This window comes from Macaca fascicularis, chromosome 9 (genome assembly GCF_037993035.2).
Source record: "Macaca fascicularis isolate 582-1 chromosome 9, T2T-MFA8v1.1".
Lineage (NCBI taxonomy): Eukaryota > Metazoa > Chordata > Mammalia > Primates > Cercopithecidae > Macaca > Macaca fascicularis.
The window spans coordinates 135,059,852-135,077,680 of NC_088383.1; the positions used below are offsets into that span (position 1 = coordinate 135,059,852).

General features: G+C 43.0%; 1 protein-coding gene across 1 annotated transcript in view; it reads right to left on the minus strand.

The window, feature by feature from the left end:
- The window catches only part of ADAM12 (ADAM metallopeptidase domain 12), a 375,641-nt gene that overhangs the window by 74,240 nt on the left and 283,572 nt on the right, over nucleotides 1-17,829 (minus strand). The window contains exons 9-11 of the mRNA XM_015456854.4: nucleotides 15,192-15,361; nucleotides 12,232-12,316; nucleotides 7,822-7,970 (exon numbers count right to left, since the gene is read on the minus strand). Coding sequence (XP_015312340.3) covers nucleotides 7,822-7,970; nucleotides 12,232-12,316; nucleotides 15,192-15,361 — 404 coding nt within the window. The remainder of the gene's footprint in view (nucleotides 1-7,821; nucleotides 7,971-12,231; nucleotides 12,317-15,191; nucleotides 15,362-17,829) is intronic.

Genomic DNA, 17,829 nt, shown 5'->3' on the forward strand with positions numbered 1-17,829 from the left:
AGCCACTTCCATGTGTCAAACACACTAGGAGGCCGCTTGACTTTATGTCCTGGGCCTTCTACTTAGGTCGGTCTGGAAAAATGCAAGCAGTTCATTTAATATCCTGAGCTCCAGTAATATGGGCATAGTTGGCCAGGTGCGGTGGCTCACGCCTGTAATCCCAGCACTTTGGGAGGCTGAGGCAGGTGGATCACTTGAGGCCAGGAGTTTGAGACCAGCCTGGCCAACATGGTAAAACCCCATCTCCACTAAAAATACAAAGAATCAGGAGGCTGAGGAACAAGAATCATTTGAACCCGGGAGGCAGAGGTTGCAGTGAGCCGAGATGGCCCCAGTGCACTCCAGCCAGGGTGAGACTCTGTCTCAAAAAAAAAAAAAAAAAAAAAAAAAATATATATATATATACACACATACACACACACACACACACACACACACATACATATATATACATATTTTAGATATATATATAAAATAAAATAAAATAGGTATAGTCATGTACATCTCACTAAGTTCATCCATGGGCCAGGTGCGTGGCTCACGCCTGTATCCCAGCACTTTGGGAGGCCAAGGCTCACAGATCACTTGAGGTCAGGAGTTCCAGACCAGCCTGGCCAACATGGTGAAACCCTGTCTCTACTAAATTACAAAAATTAGCTGGGTGTGGTAGTGTTAATCTGTAGTCCCAGCTACTCGGGAGGCTGAGGCAGGAGAATTGCTTGAACTGGGGAGGCGGAAGTTGCAGTGAGCCAAGATCGTGCCACTGTATTCCAGCCTAGGTGACAGAGCGAGACTCAGTCTCAAAACAATAAAATTAAGTTTAAAAAGTTCATCGATGAAAGAGGACATCAAGAATGCAATCCTCCAGGGTCAACGTCAGTTTGTCTGCGTTCATTTCCCTAAATTGGATATTTGAGGATCAGTGGCCACGCAGAATCAACCTCCCAAGCTTGACCTCTATTTTGTGTACAGCTTAACAGGGAGGACAATTCTACCTGGGGATGCAGCTTTTCATATTCTAACGGCATTAATTGCAGACAAATTCCTTCATTTTCCAGTGAGCAATATCTATTTACATGGAGAAGAAACAAGAACAGGGTCTATATTGTTGCGTCCTTCTTGAACTGTTTTCAAGAATCCCTCCTGCCGGTTCATTTTTCCCGGTCATAATGTCGGGGTACAGCTGGCTCCATTACTCTGGCCGAGTAATTAAATTGATTCTACCGAGTAGTGTTTTCATCTTACCAGAGTTCCTCATTCTGTAGCTGTTCCTCTTTTTTTCTCTCTGGATAAAGATTTCCATTTTTTCACCTACCACTTTGAGGAAGGAAATGAAGATTTTCTTAAACTTTTCATCAAGAAAAAAAAATTATCACTCTCAAATGAAGAGTTGAGATGGGAAAATAATTCCATCTTGGTAAAATTCCAGCATGACAAATGTATTTCATAATCTCCAACAGCACCTAAAGTTTGAGGGAGAATTCTAATGATATGCATTGTACACTGATTTTCAGGAAAGCAAGTTCTACAAAGAGTGTGGACTTTCCCGCTACATTGAATTTCTATCAATTCCTACCACTTCCAAAGCCCTTGGAGGATTTTGTTTTCACCGAAAACTGCAGTTCATTTACCCTCTTAAAACACCTTTTCAGGCAGAAATCTCTTCCAAGAGAAATCCAGTTTTCCCACAGTATGAGGTAGGAATTTTCAGGGAGTGGTCTGCCCAGCCTGCATTTAATTCTTCTGAGATCGGTTTAGACTGGACTCTATTCCAGAATATCTTCTCTGCCCGTTGCCTCTTCCAACCTTTGCTCCCTCTTTGCAATAAATTATTGGTCGCTTTTTAAAAGATGTGAAATGGTATTATGGTTATAGATTTTTCTCTTTGTCTTTTAGAGACCCACACTGAACTAACTTCTAGAAGATGCTTGATACCCAGGATTGTGTAAGCAGATCTGATGAGGTGCCCTGCAGCGAGGTCCCTGAAGTCAAGGATCCTGCTCGTGTTTCTGTGCCCCCTCCGAATCTGCTCCCCAGGATCTGGCTTATAGAGGGTGCACAGTAAATACTAGTTGAGTAAATGAGTGGCTTTGCTCTGACTGGTGGCCAGCTGCTTGTCTGTTGACCTCATTTCCTGTAGCAAGCTTGTCCTGAGTCAAGGGCTGCTGTCTTCTCTGCTGTCATTAGAGAAAGCTGAGGCTGGGCACGGTCGCTCACACCTGTATTCCTAGCACTATGGGAGGCCGAGGCAGGCGGATCACTTGAGGTCAGGAGTTCAAGAGCAGCCTGGCCAACATGATGAAACACCATCTCTAATAAAAATACAAACAAAAAAAAATTAGCTGGGCATGGTGGTGTGTGCCTGTAATCCCAGCTACTCAGGAGGCTGAGGTGGGAGGATTGCTTGAACCTGGGAGGCAGAGGTTGCAGTAAGCTGAGATTGTGTCACTGCACACTCCAGCCTGGGTGACAGGGAAAGACTCCATCTCAAAAAAAAAAAAAAAAAAAAAGAAAAGAAAAAAAAAAGAAAAAAAAAAGAAAAGAAAAAGAAAAAAGAAATAAAAGAGAAAGCTGACCTGGGTAGAGGCCACCTAGACCTGGGGCCACATCTGTTTGTGTTCCATGTCCAGGCAGGTGTGCCACGAATGTGTCCTGAATGGAATTAAACAGAATCGAATGGGCCAATTATACATGCTTGTGGGGAAGTAGGATGGCAACGCATTCTCCTTCAATGTGGTTATTTGATTTGGGTGTAGACTGCAGAAGGTCTGACCTCAGCTTAATGTGAATGATTTGCACCCCAGGAGAGCAGGGGTAACCCTCACTTGCTTATTTTCTCATCCTACATTATCCTAAATGCACCACACAAACACGCTGCTCCCCTCCCCCTACTCCTAGCTGGCAGCTGGGGACACGCTCGTCAGCTGAAGCCATTTACCAGTATAGACCTAGCAAAACCCAGACAGTCCCAAACTGTTGATTTCAGCATCCGTGTGGCAACTGTGGCAACAATTCTTTTCAGATACACACAAAGAAAATGTGAATGTGCTCTTTGGTGGCTCTCTGACATGGAATCCTTAAAGGATGCTCACTATAGGAAAAGGAAAAAGAAATCTCAAACCAAAAGAAAGATTTTACATCAAGTGTACAGGGCTGGAGAGGGGCGTGTGGAGCGTGGCGTGATGAGGACCTAGTGTGCTAGTGAAGGACCCTTCCTTTTCATCGTTTCCAAATGCCTATGAATTACCCGAAATTAAACTAGAATTCATATACTAGTATTACTTTGTTCTTCTACAGGAAGCCTCCCTCTTCTTTGTACAGACAGAAAACCCCTTAACTTGGCAAACTACAATATCTCAGAGGCTGCATGGTCTCCTTAAAAATGAAGAAACTTTAAAAGATAAATCAGATCATATTCCTGTCTTGCCTGAAAAGCTTCAATGATGTCCTGCTGCTCTGCAGGTAAGAATCCACGTTCCTGCTCTGGCCAACTGGGCTTTGCTGGCTCTGGTTCCTCCATTTCTACCCAGCATCACTTCCCTCCAGCCCCCAACAGCCCCAAGGCTCCTGGCAGCCAGGTGTCCCCACAGTGCCCACGGGCCCATGGTACCCTGCACCTGAACTCCCTTCCTTCCATGCTTTGCAGGCTCTCCATCCCTGTCTTCCTTTTGGCCTCCCCCAAACCCCCACTTAAAGTGGGCTCCCCCAGCCCATGTTTCCTCTCTTTGTCCTCTTCCTTTGCTTTCTTCACAGTACTCCTTCCAACCTGCAATTTATTACTTTTATTTTTCAATTTTTAAAATAGAGACAGGGTCTTGCTATGTTGCCCAGGCCGGCCTTGAACTCCTGGCCTCAAGCAATCCTCCTGCCTCGGCCTCCCAAAGTGCTGAGATTACAGGTGTGAACCACCGCACCTGGCCCAAACTGCAAGTTTTAAATTTTCTATTTTTCAACTGTTTTCACCACTAGAACACCAGTTACATGAGGGCAAGAAACATGCTTGTCCTGTTCACAGCTGTGTCCCTAACACCTGTCAGTGTGGAACAGTGGCAGGTACTCAGTGAATATGACTTGCAGATTCACCTGCCCCACCTGATGAGATGGCCCTATTCTTCCAACTCTCATTTAACAGAAAACTTTCTGCAGAAAAAAAAAAAAAAGGAATCTGTAAGAGTAATTTTTTGAATGTTAATATTGCCTTTTTTCCTACTCTAGGAAGTGACATTTACTATTATGGTAAATATTCTTTGCTATGAGTGTTCAAATCATTCACAATTTTCTTACTCCTATAAATACAGCATACGTAACCCTCACCTCCCTAAGACCAAGGACTCCGAGCTCATTAATGGATAAACTCAACTGAGTTAAACTCCCACATGAATCCCCAGATACTGCTTTTGCCAAAGAGTCACTTCCAAGACAGGTCTTAAATGTTCAGAGACATAAAACACACACTCTTACACACACTTAAAGCCTTGCAGTAATTAATGATACAATCCATAAGGAACCCCCTCCAACCATCCCTGCAATGTGCAACTGAAGTCACGTAAGACTCAAGTTGAAATAGGACTCTATCCTCGTATTTACAGGCCTCAAGTCCCATTTGTCAGTGATAGCAGTTGGTTAATGTTGTCAGAGTTAGGATTTTGGAATGTTTTGATAAAGAATAAACAAGGTATATGAGGGGATATACTTTTCGCCTTTAAGCCATCTACAATACTTGGTTCTTTTTGATTCTGAGATGTTAATATCATTAAAGCAGTTACTGATTCGTCTCTGAATCACCTTTGGAGCTGAGACTGAATTTAACTGACATCCCCAAGCCTCCATCAGTGGTGGGAGGAGGAAGACAGAGGCAGGCTGGTGTTTGGATGTGGGCCAGTTTAAAATGAGCCATCACACAGAAACTGTGACATGCTGCTGAGTGACTGCTAAGGGCACTGGGAGTCTTTCCAGCAATGATGAGTAGGAATTCTGAAAAAAGCCTTTAACTTTTTGATAATTCCAACATCCCTGTAAGCTAAGTAATAATATACCACCTTTGTGGAATGATTTACAATTTACAGACATGTGATCTCATTGAGTCCATTCTCCCACTCTCTCGGAGACACTATGAAGTAAGAGAACCACCACTTTGAGATAATACTGGAGCAGCCGGGAAATCTCCACCATGGGTGATGGATGACTGAGGGTTGACTGGGCCGCTCGACCTCCCCCTCACTGTGGGCTTTTGTGATTAATTCACCTACTTGCTTAGGAAGTTGCTTTCCATCTGAGAAAATTAAAAACACCACTCTCTGGACAGGAATGTAGGATCATAAATGAGAAGCAAATAGAAAAGATTTACACAAAAGCACAAGCTCAGCAAAAGAGAAAACTCAGAAATTGCTAATATGGTATAAATCAAATAAAGGCTATTAGCAAACCCCTGGTAAGGGGGAAAAAAAGGCTTTTAAATGATTTGCTGAGCTCTTAACAATACCATTTCTACCTATAGTGTTCGAATATCTCCGGGGCAATCTGACTTGCATTCTTCAGCACTGCCATGAAGACTTCCCAATTGGAAAGGATTTAGATAAAACCATATAGAGTGCCAGAAAATATACCTCGCTATTGTGCCTTCAGAATTACATAACTTTTAGAGCTGTAGAGTCTTCCTCATCTATGCATTCCTCCCCACAAGCACAGGGGTCAAAAATATTTGTTTAATATGTGAACAAGTGGGTGGAGAGACAGATGGAAAGAAAGGAGGAAGGAAGGGTGGATGGGTGGATGGATGGATGGTTGGATGGATGAAGACCAACTCACTCATCTTACTGATGAGGAATGTAAGAGCCAGGGGGTTACTAATCTGCCTACATTATTTTTTTAAATGGTGTGAGAATTGGGACAACCAGATCTCTTCAAGTCCAGTGTTCTTGATCTAGATTTTCCTGTCTTCCATTGGTTTATCAATAATTAAAAAACATTAACAGTATTAACAATATGATCTTCTTAGTCATGGGAAACCATTTCTGGAGGCCCATAGGCTAATGTATTTGTGCCCATTTGATGATCGGGAAATTAGACACAGCGTACATTTTCTATGGCTATGAGTTCATCAAGAGCGAGAAAACACGAAGGCCACTCAATTGCATGTCAGTCTCCTGCCAAACTCACTCTCTGAAAGTCACCCAGTGTGTGGCCCATCATCGCGATCAGGGCTTGTGAATGGTTGGAAACAGAAGGCATCTACAGGTCCTTGGCCCAACCTTATATACCCTAAAAAGGAAATCCTTGCCCCAAATGTCCAGCAAACAATTATTGTGCCTCTGCTCAGACACCTTTAGTGACTTAGGAACATATTACTTTTTAGGGTGGCCTCCCTTTTGGAGAGACACATTTGTTAGTATCTTGAGTTTTGCAATATTTCAGTTCCTATTGGTTGGTACTTTCACTTTGTGTACAGATCCTTGGTTTCTGTCATTACACACTCACAGAGCCACTTCCTCCACAAAGACTTGGTGACTCCCTTGAATTATGCTTAAGAGGGAACCACAAGCAGAAAGATGCCCCGAAGGCTCTGTGCAAATGGGGGCGATGAGCATGAAGAATCAGTCACTTGCTGTGAGAAGATGCCTCCTGATGGCTCGCATGAAATGACAATACCTGGATGAGCTGTGTGGTTCTATCCAGTCCTTGTTTCAAGGGCAACTCAATGCCCTACAAACGATTTCCCAGGAGGCTCACAAGGCTATTGCTTGAAAAAGCACAGACACATTCTTTAAAAATTCCTCCCTCTACTGGGTCTTTTAAACTGCATTAGCAGGTATCCCCTCACACCATGCTTGTCCCCTGGCCGGCAAGTCTTCACAGAGATGAGTCACAGGGCTGCTCACAGCACTTATCTCTCATCCCAGTGTCTCCTTTCAGGAAACCCAGAGAGCAAGCTTGGGTTGGAACGTTCCATGAAAGTCAGTGTTTATAAGGTTTCAAGGTATAAGAAAGAAGATAGCATTGTATCCAGCACATGCTTCCCCTTACTAATGAGAATCTTCTGAAATTAGCACAGAGTTCTAGTTTGGGATAGGCTCTTTAGAGATAATAAGAACACATCTGAATCTCTAATCAATCTAATCATCTAATCTCTAATCCAAGGTGCATCTGTTTCCACTTCATTTGATCACTCCAAATAACAGAACCGTCTCGCTCTTTTCTGGTTGAGCCAAGTCTGGAGAGTCAGGAAAGCATTAAATAAGGAAGAGCATCATAATTTACCAAAGCAGATAAATCATTTCATTTACACCTCTAAGATCTGGTAAGGTGATATGATGTCAGAGGCAGAGACACCACAAACTCCCAAGCTACTGACTTCAGAGACACCCTAGGGCCAACCCCGGGGAAAGAAACACCTTCTACCCAGCACCCTCTAAAGACATGCGGCCCATCTCAACTCTGCCCAGTGAGTTTACATGTGGCCCATCTCCACTCTGCCCAGGCTTTCAGATGGCTGGCTCCTGGGACTGCCTGGCAGCTGGAGCCGTAGGCTCAAATAAAAAACACTTGCTGGGACAGGAAGATAATTAACGATTTCTAAACACAGACAGCATCCATCCCCACCATTCCTCAAGGAAGAGGTCAGCCCTTGCACCATGTAGCATTGCCATCTGGCTGCCCATGGCTCTCTGGAGTAGCACAGGCCACTCTTGCTACTTGGGAAGGAATTACTTTTTGGAAGCTTCCCTGGGTGCTCTGACCAGAAAACCAGGGACTCATCTGGTTCCCAAGACACACTTCAAGCTATGCACACTCTCAAAGCAGATGGAAGCGATGGGTACTTGCCCGGTGGAAGGGTTCATGATGCAGCCTCCTTTCTCAGCCGCCATTTGACAGCTACAGCCCCTCTCCAGTGTATCATGATTCATCCCGAAATTGTGGCCCAGCTCATGTGCAAGGGTCACGGCTGCACCAAGGGGACTGTCTGAATGGTCCTCAAAGAAAACACAAAAGCACAGGTGTATAATTCATGTCTCCTTGGCCTTATTTCCCAGGCCTCCCTCCCCACAGAAATATACCTTTCATTAACATTTGACTTAATGTAATTCCTTATAAGGGACCAAGGTAAAATGCTATCATTTAGTTTAAACTTAAAAAAGATATAATTTGACATTTCAATTAAGCCAGTTTGGGGTTCTTTCTGCTGAGGAATGTCTGTATGCCACACGTATACATGTGTGATTCTTCACGTTTTTATATGACATCTTCAAGGCAGGGTCTCCATTCTGCTTCCTACAATTGCCCCATAAAACTCTTCCATTGAATGAAGCAAAAAGTCATCCTGCATCACAGGAAAAGCTCATTCCTTCATGGACAACAGAAGTATCATTTTACCCTTGATTGAGATGATGCTGATATAAAGGTGACAGGTGCAAGCACGCTTTGTGACATTTTAAATGAGCTCTAAGAGCTTGTCATTGAGCCTGCCTCTTCCTGTGTGCTTAGTCGGGAAGGATAGTTGGAAAATTTCACAATATTTCATAATAAATCTGAACACACTGAGTCATCTGTTTGAAGAGCCATTCATTTAAGATTATAATCCAGTTATATCTTATTCTTGCTGGCCCTTTGTGTTGCTAGGCAGACTTTGGAAATGGGAGATGTCTCGATTCTCTGACTCTTGTGACTGGCGGTTCATTAACCTTTTGCTTGGATGTGGAAGGTGGTTTCTCCATTCAGCAAGCACTACTTGGCCACCCCTAACTTAGTGGAGTGCCTGGATGGCTTGGCTCAAACAGATACTAGAAATTAACTAAAAAACATAGTTACTTAACTTTTACAAACTGAAGTTAATTAGTGTGTATGATCTACAGAAACAGTGCCTATATACAACATTTCTGAAAAGGCCTGTATACCACACAGTAAGGAAAGTACCTTGTTTGAATCTTGCTTTGTGCTACTTAGGAAAGAGATAAGATGTTTTCCAAGAAACAGTGCTGCTATGGTTTGAATGTTTGTTCCCTCCAAAACGCATGCCGAAGCTTAATCCCAGTATGGCAGTATTGGACGTGGGGCCTTTAAGAAGTGATTGAGTCAGGCCAGGCCCAGTGGCTCACGCCTGTAATCCCAGCACTTTGGGAGGCCGAGGCGGGGGGATCACGAGGTCAGGAGATCAAGACCATCCTGGCTAACACGGTGAAACCCCGTCTCTACTAAAAATACAAAAAATTAGCCAGGCGTGGTGGTGGGCGCCTGTAGATCCAGCTACTCGGAAAGCTGAGGCAAGAGAATGGCGTGAACCCGGGAGGTGGAGCTTGCAGTGAGCTGAGATCGTGCCACTGCACTCCAGCCTGGGCAACAGAGTGAGACTCTGTCTCAAAAAAAAAAAAAAAAAAAAAAAAAAAAGGGTTTGGGTCATGAGGACTCTGCCCTCATAATGTATTAATCCATTCATGGATTAATGGACTAATGGGTTAATGCATTCATGGGTTATCATGAAAGTGGGACCAGTGGCTTCATAACAAGAAGAGGAACCTGAGCTAGTTTGTTCAGCTCCCTTGCCATGTGATGCCCCGCACTGCCTTGGGACTCTTCAGAGAGTCCTCACCCACAAGAAGCCCTATCAGGTGTGCCCCTCTACCTTGAACTTCTCGGCCTCTGTAACTGTAAGAAATAAATTCCCTTTCTTTATAAATTACCCAGTTTCAAGTATTCTGTTAGAATCAACAGAAAATGGGCTAAAACAAATGATACTGCATTTCAGAGAGCACACCGATACAGACAGTCTGTGTGAGGCTCCTGGATAAAAGTGTGCTCATGCAAGATCTTACAGGTGTGTTGACAGTGTTTACAACAAGCCTTCGGTCTAAGAAAACAATGGCACGTCAAGGAACCAAGATGAAATTCCTAATAAATTACTTTGTTTAGATTTTAGAGTTTCCTGTTGTAGGAATCTTTACAAATATGTTTCAGGAAATCGGTTCTCAAAAATAACACAAAGGTGAAGAGAATGTAGTCAGTCTAAGAACATGGGGGCTGAAGTTAGCACGCTCTGGCACAAAATTCAAGAAATTTATCATTAAAAAATATTCTTCTGATTCTTTTGTGTCATTGAATATCTTGGTTTTTAGTTGCCAGATTGTTTTACATTCTTTCACGCATCCATGATTATAAACAGAATGTCTCTTAAGAGACCTTGATAAACAGTTTACATTTGTAGTAAGAAAAAAAAATCTTTTTATTCATGCTATTAATATTATTTCCAAACCAAGGCTGTTTTAGGCCAGTTAGCTATAAAGGAATGACTTTCAGTTACTGAAATTAATGATTTGCTATATTTTGAAAAATACAGAAATGGCACTACAATCCTATTTTCAATTTTATGAGGATCTCTGCTTCCTTGCTACATTGCTTCCTTCCTCTTAGATTTGTGAGTCCTCGAATGAAGCATAGTCACACGGGATGCCCGTGAATGTAACTTTAGAGACACAGGAAAAGAAAGTGAGTCTAGAAGTGTTAGGTCCGGTCAAGATGTTGATCTTGCTGATTTCATGACTTTTGTAGAAATCAAAGGTGCTGAAGCATTTTTATCCTATTTGATGTTTCTGTTATATGTGGTACGTGTAAGCAGTGTGTCTAAGGATGATGCTAGCTGCTGTCAAATTGCTAAAACATATTTCCTGATAATTAACTTTGATCTTCACTTGATTCTTATTGCATTACACAAAATTTCCTTATATTTCCCACATTCATTTTCATATATCTTTTAAAAAATAGGCTTCCCTGTATCCTTCTAAAGAAGGAATTTTGATCGAATGCTTGTATGGAAATAGAATAAGGGACATGCCCTGAAGAAAGCCACTTACTATGGTGACATGGGTTATAGGCCCATTTCAGCACTGCACAGCAGCAGAACTTACCATGCTTATGAAGAACTGAGTTTCAGCTCTAAAAAAAATATGATGCCAACTTTAAGTGGCAAAGTCAGTAGCAACGGACCATGGAACCATGAAACAGAAAATTATTGCCTCTTAAAAATGTGCAGTCTGCTCTGTAAAAATAGAGTTGGGATCTGACTTGAAATGAACCTGGCATCAACAAAAACCAAACGCGCCAAGGACTGCCATGGTGGAGATCACATGCAGGGCCTCCAGGTCCACAGAAAACAAGGGAGTCACCACTCAAGCCAGAAACCAGTAAGCGGGGGCAATCCCTCCACGCAGGTTTGACCCTTAGTGCAGGCTTACATGAATGACCACTCTCTGAGCCCAGAGAGGAGGGAAATGTTGGTTCCGTATATTCATGAAGATCTGGTTAGGCAGTATGTGGACAGAAAGTAATCATCAGCAGAACATAACTCCTTCCACCATGTAATACAACCGAACATTCACACATGTTCTGTTCAAAAAACATGGAGGAACTCACAGTCTCTTGGGAGGGCAGGGTTCTGTTTGTTTAATGGAGATGGAGGAATGGTCTCTGAGGATACTCCCTGTCTGAGGTCTGGTGCGGAGGAGACACTAAATTTTCAGAGTGGGGACAACATAGGGTGAAAACCTCTCCTTTAATTATCTGATGAAGTGGAGCACACGCCCCCTGCTGGGCAAGCCTGTCAAAGCTACCTCCCTCCTACATTCATAACGAGTCCCAAATAGTCTTCCCATTGTATTTCCTTCCCCAAACATATATAGCTTATACATGACAAAATGATCCTTGTAAAGCAATAAACCTGGGTTTCTGACTTCCAAGAATAAGGTTATTTTAAAGACAAAGTGTATACTGGCCAGAAGGTATGTAAAGCATTTGCAGTGGTAAAGAGCTAAAAACCTCAGACTTTGGGCCATTGGGCTTGGAGACAGAACCATCAGAAAAAAATTCAAATGGGAATGTCTGGTGAGACCACAGGGCGTCCCAACAGCTGCATGATGAGGGCAACCCCAATGCCCTGGCTCACCCCAGTGCTGGGAGGAATTCCTGGTTTGGAAAGTCCCGGTTGAAAACGTTTCTCCATAAAAGAGGTAGGCTTGCCTCTGCTGAGATACTTTACACGCCCACCTTTCCTGTGTGCAATTTGCTTTTAAACAGTTCCTAAAATACTTCGGGATATATAAAATTATAAATACAGCTAGAGTAAAACCAGAGTTAAATCTAAAAAGCATTAAAGGAAAGGATCTATCTTCACAAAGTCTGATAAAAGTAGTGACTTCCTGGGGAATCATTAACAAGGGGAACCAGCTCCCGATGCCCTTGGCTTACCATGACAATTCCCCCAGACTGTTCCGCCGTGCACATGCTCATGATTGGGGCCATGCCGATGATGGTCCCTTGGAAATAAACCCCACTAGGAAATAAAAGAGAGGACTTTCTTTAATCAAATTAGAATGGGGGCATTCTCTAATATTTAAAAATTCTGCTGGATATTCCTGCAATAAAATATGCAAAAATAAAAACAGCTGTATGAGGGTATATTCACATGTGATTTTATCTTTTTTCCCTGAAAATTTTATTTCTGCAGTTGCATCATGTTTCCATCATCTTTTAGAGTTTTGTTTTCAAGACTCAGACGACAACCAGTTATTACTTTTGTACTTGTGAGTTGTAATCTGCCTATTTCCTAATGGACTGTAGGAAGCTGCTCCATTTAAACAATGTCTGCTGATGGAAAGGCTGAAAATAGTCACAGAGAATCACTGTTAACTAAAAGAAATGCATTAGATGGTTTACTAGATTTTCCCTGTAGCTTAACTGCTTTCCTGGATAACTTACTACAGTTCCGCCAGACACCAAAACTCCTTCAAAATGTCCTGCTGAGATAGCTTGCAAAATTGAAATTGGCAGAAAAATTATCAACCCTGGAGCCAGTGTAGAACAAGTGAGCACCCGCAAAACCTTGGCACCTAGGCAGGAAGCTTCTGGAAGGGGACTTCATGGCTTCAATGCAGTTGTCCTTCTATCTGGAATCTTAACCTGATTATGACTCTAATGACACCAAGGGCCTGTTGAACACAAGTGCTGTTAATTCCAACCTCATGCGTGAAAAAGAAAATGTTGTATTTGTTGAATTTCCTTTAAAGGAGTCAAATGACTTACCAATACTCTTGGCCATGTATGTATACAGATATATTGTTTGAAAAGTTAGATATTTTAGTTATGGTCAATTGAACAGAAAGTGGTAAGTATATATAGAACCTTCTCCCTCCCTCCCTTCCTTTCTTCCTCCCTCCCTCCCTGTCTCTCTATCCACCTATCCTACTATACTTATATTTACAGTAGTAGAAATTTCCGCCTTTATTTACATCTATATAGACTACATGAACAGATACAATTATACACGTATGTAAATAATAAGGTTACATAAAATAATAATTTATTTCCAGATGTTCAAGTTGGACAGACTCCATTTGGGAAAAATATCAAAACACTCTGACTCGAAATACACAAAATGTACTTTTAGTAGTTCAAGACTAATCAATGCATAAAATGTGAGGCAACCACAAATATCCAAGGGTGGGGGCAGGGGGGAACCCTGTGAAAACGGCCAAAGTAAATTATCAAGGAATGCCAACAGCCTCAGTTCAGACGTAGGCATTTTCGAAAGTGACAATGGGGTAGGACCGGTTTTTTAACTTTCCACAAATGTTCAATAGCTACCTTGGGTTTGTCAAGGGAAAGAGTCTCTGTCCCAGAAGGTGTCCTTTTCTCTGCTATAAGCCACATGACGACAAAAGAATAGTGGCACAAAGTATTTAAAGATTTAAATAAAAATTTATCGCTTCTCTGGAAACCATCATTCTGAGCAAACTGTCGCAAGGACAGAAAACCAAAAACCGCATGTTCTCACTCATAGGTGGGAATTGAACAATGAGAACACTTGGACACAGGGTGGGGAACATCACACACCGAGGCCCGTCATGGGTTGGGGGGAGGGGGAAGGGATAGCATTAGGAGATATACCTGATGTAAATGACGAGTTAATGGGTGCAGCACACCAACATGGCACATGTATACATATGTAACAAATCTGCACGTTGTGCACGTGTACCCTAGAACTTAAAGTATAATAAAAAATAATTGTCGCTTCTAGAAACATCTACTTCATACCTATTTAGATTGTTGTAAGATTGTTCCTTTTAAGTATAAAGGCATCTGCAACATCCCACCAATTTTTGTGCTTTAATTATAATAGAGCTATGCTTTCCCTTAGTTTATCATCTTCCAGTTGATTACACTGAAACTGTCCTCTTTCTTGTTGTCTCTCAGTAGAGTGGAGACTTCTGAGAGCAGGGAGATTTACAGTGTTGATCACCACGATGTTCAAAGCCCCCGAAACACTATTTGGTTCCTAACAGGTACTCGATGCATATTGGTTGAAAGAGGGAACACAAGGTAAATGTGCTATACTTCCTGATAGTCTCTCATCTAGAAAACCAAAGAGTCACAGCCACAACAGGAGGAGGAGTGAAGTCTTTTTTCCCTCCAGGAATCTGACAATATTCACCCAAAGTACTGTCCTTAGATCTTGTATAAACACACATTTTCCACTAATAATGATGAATCTTTAAAAACAGGCTACTTGGTCAGGCGTGGTGGCTCATGCCTGTAATCCCAGCACTTTGGGAGGCCAAGGCGGGTGGATCACGAGGTCAGGAGATCGAGACCATCCTGGCCAACATGGTGAAACCCTGTCTCTACCAAAAAAAAAAAAAAATACAAAAATTAGCTGGGCGTAGTGGCACTTGCCTGTAATCCCAGCTACTCGGGAGGCTGAGGCAGGAGAATCGCTTAAACCAGGGAGTCGGAGGTTGCAGTGAGCTGAGATCACGCCACTGCACTCCAGCCTGGCGACAGAGACAGACTCCATCTCAAAAACAAACAAACAAAAAACAAAACAAAAAAATAGGCTACTCAGAACAACTTTACATCACAGCTAAAATCAGAAAAATTGGTACAGAATAAAATGTCCAGGTTCTGGAAGAAGGAAATGAAAATTCTGTAGAGGGACAGGTTTCCCAGGGTGTTCAGAGGGAGACTTTCCTAACAGACCTTCAGTTTCAGGTGAGGGTGGCATCTGCCCCCTGGTGTGAGCTGAGAAGCCCCCTTATACAAGGCAGTGTGCTCTGCAGAAAGGTGGCAGCTCCCGGGGCTGTACAGGTGAAACTAAGGGCTTCGCCGAGGGCACTCTTGTTTCTAAGCAGACAGAAGACGGAACTCCCTACCTGACAAGCTGCGCGTTGTCATGGGATTTGCGAGGTAGAAGCTTCATTTTCCTCCAGTCCAGAAATTCATGGAGGCTGGTGAACGGGTCCTGACTTATAGAGCATTTGTCGATGTCATTCCACACTTCCACGCCTACCAACACGACCCGAATGTTCAGTGGTCTGTAAAACTGGGCGAAACAGGCAAAACTGGCACTGGAGTTGGGATCACGTTAATGAAAACTCGAAATGAAAATTAGAACAGATTTGCGTTATTTGAGGTTTACTGACACAGGTGAGAAAAATATCTCTGTGCTCTTTGGTTCCTGTGGTGTTGGAATTGAAGAAATATTTGCAGTGCCTAATGCAAAGTGATGCGTTAACTAGGTTCTCGAAGGTTGACCAATTAGATGCTGAAGTGATTAGCCTTGTACTGTCTGCTTTCATTTGTATGGAAGCACTCATTTCAAATGATTCATTGGTGATTTAAAATGTGCATACAGATGTATATTATAGCTAAAGATGGCCAGTGAATATCCACTGTGAGTGAAACAATAAGTGAATTAGGATCTTTCAGACGCTTCTGCCAAGGACAATAACTTGTTCATTTTGAGCAAAATGTTCTGCTTGTGAGTTACTGAAAATGAATCTGTATTAATTTTTCAGCAAAGTCTCAGCCTTGGCCAACACTATCATATTCTGTCACCTATAATCAACGTAGAAGGTTTTAATGACATGAAGAAGTCAGTGTCTTTCAGAATAACGAAGGCATAAACAGAGTCCTTCTTCAGGAACACTACTGACTATCCTCCCAACAGCCAGAGGTTAGCTCGCCAGCACTGTCATGGAAAGATCTGTTAAATGAAGTTCCTCTTTTAAGGGCCTGTGAAACAAAGCCGCTGGCACAGCACTGAAAGCAAGACTTCTCACTCCCCTGCCTGCCCCCACCATCTTTGGGTGTTCCTGACCTCAGCCTACAGCCCATACCTGACTACACCTACAGGCAGGTCGTCCTGGGTCAGAGCAGAGAAAAGCAACTCCTCCAGGGACTAAGGGATGGCTTTGTCTCATAGGAGTTCAGAGGGCCAGCATGAGTGGTCAGGGTAAAGGTATGACCTACCCACTGTCCTCATAGCCATTACATAGACAAGGAGATGGTTTTGTACTCATGGCTGAGGGCGCGAGGACATGGTGTCCCCTGGTTGGCTGTCAAATCTTTCAATGCCCCTGGTGTATAAGGCAGCACACAGGGAGAAAGCCCTCATCTTCTGAGATCCCAGGTAGCCAAGGAGAAAAGGGTGGCTAGTGATAGCAACCAAAGCCAAGCACCAGATAAAAGCAGGTCCTATTCTCAGTTGCTAGAAGCATCTGGCCAATAACAAAACTTATAGAAGTTCTGCATTTGCTAGTTAGGCACTATTCCAACATGGTGAACTAAAGTACAAGAAAATCCTCAAAGTTGAACATCTGACCCTAGATTCTAACCCACATAAGGCAAGCTCAGCTTTTCCCTTGCTGGTCCCCACAGTCATCTGGTGAGCATTGGGTTAGCAGGAGAATATGACCGGGGTACAAACTGCATTGCAGAATATATGCGGATTGCATTGGTCCAACTTGGTTTCAAACAGATCACAATTACAGACATTACATTAATGAGTTAACGAGACAATTACATGACTACAACACAGTCCAATAGTTTGTTTTCAATCAAGAATTGCATGGCCCACGCCATCTACTTGCAAACTCCCAGCCCAGGCTTCTGGGGCAAAAATAAGTTCCTGGCTGGCTCTGGAACTCTCAGTGCACATGTTTGGCTGCTGTTCACTGAGAGATTACATTTTCAGTTCTATTATATACAAAGGTAACAGTGATCAGAAAGCAGAAACGGAGGTGATCCAATGCTGACGCGTATACCAGCTTGCTAAGAGACGTCCTCAGAGTCAGACACCTTGCGTGGGCTCAGGGTTGTCATCTGGGAAGAAGACACTAGGTTTGCCTCCCAGGAGTGTTGCATGGAGGCAGTAACGAAGGTCTGCAAAGGACTAATTGTCATCATTACACAAGGACAGCCAGGCTGGCAAACTCCAGGAGTCCGTTAGGACTTTTCCAAGGCACGGTGTTTTCTAATTACCAGTATGAGTTATTAACAAACCCCCAATTGCTCATTTTTGGTTTTGCAAACTGAAGCAAGATATAACCTAGAATAAATGTAAAGAAATACAAACACAGAGGACCCAAACACATCCCTTTTTAAAAATGGGGCTTCAGCAATTTCCAGTTTGGGTTTAATATAGTTTATCATTTCCTTTTGCTCCCGAGGTCTAAGAAGAACTCATGTTCTCTCCTCATTGGACAGTCTGAGGATAGCCCGAGGCCTCCTGGGCAACAATCCAACTCTCTTGCCTCAGAATGGCACCTGCGCTCCCAGCTCAGGCACCTAAGCCTTCCACCCTCCAGGCCACCGTGGCTCAGTCCCGCTTCATGTTAGGATAACTGGAGGACCCTGGAGAATATCTGTACCCAGGCCCCGCGCCAGGTCAATCAAATCAGAATCCCTGGGCCAAGGTGTGGGAATCAGTATTTCTAAAAGTAAACATATAAACAAATAGACAAACAAACTCCCCTCCAGGCGTTCTAATGTCCAGCCTAGACCGAGGTC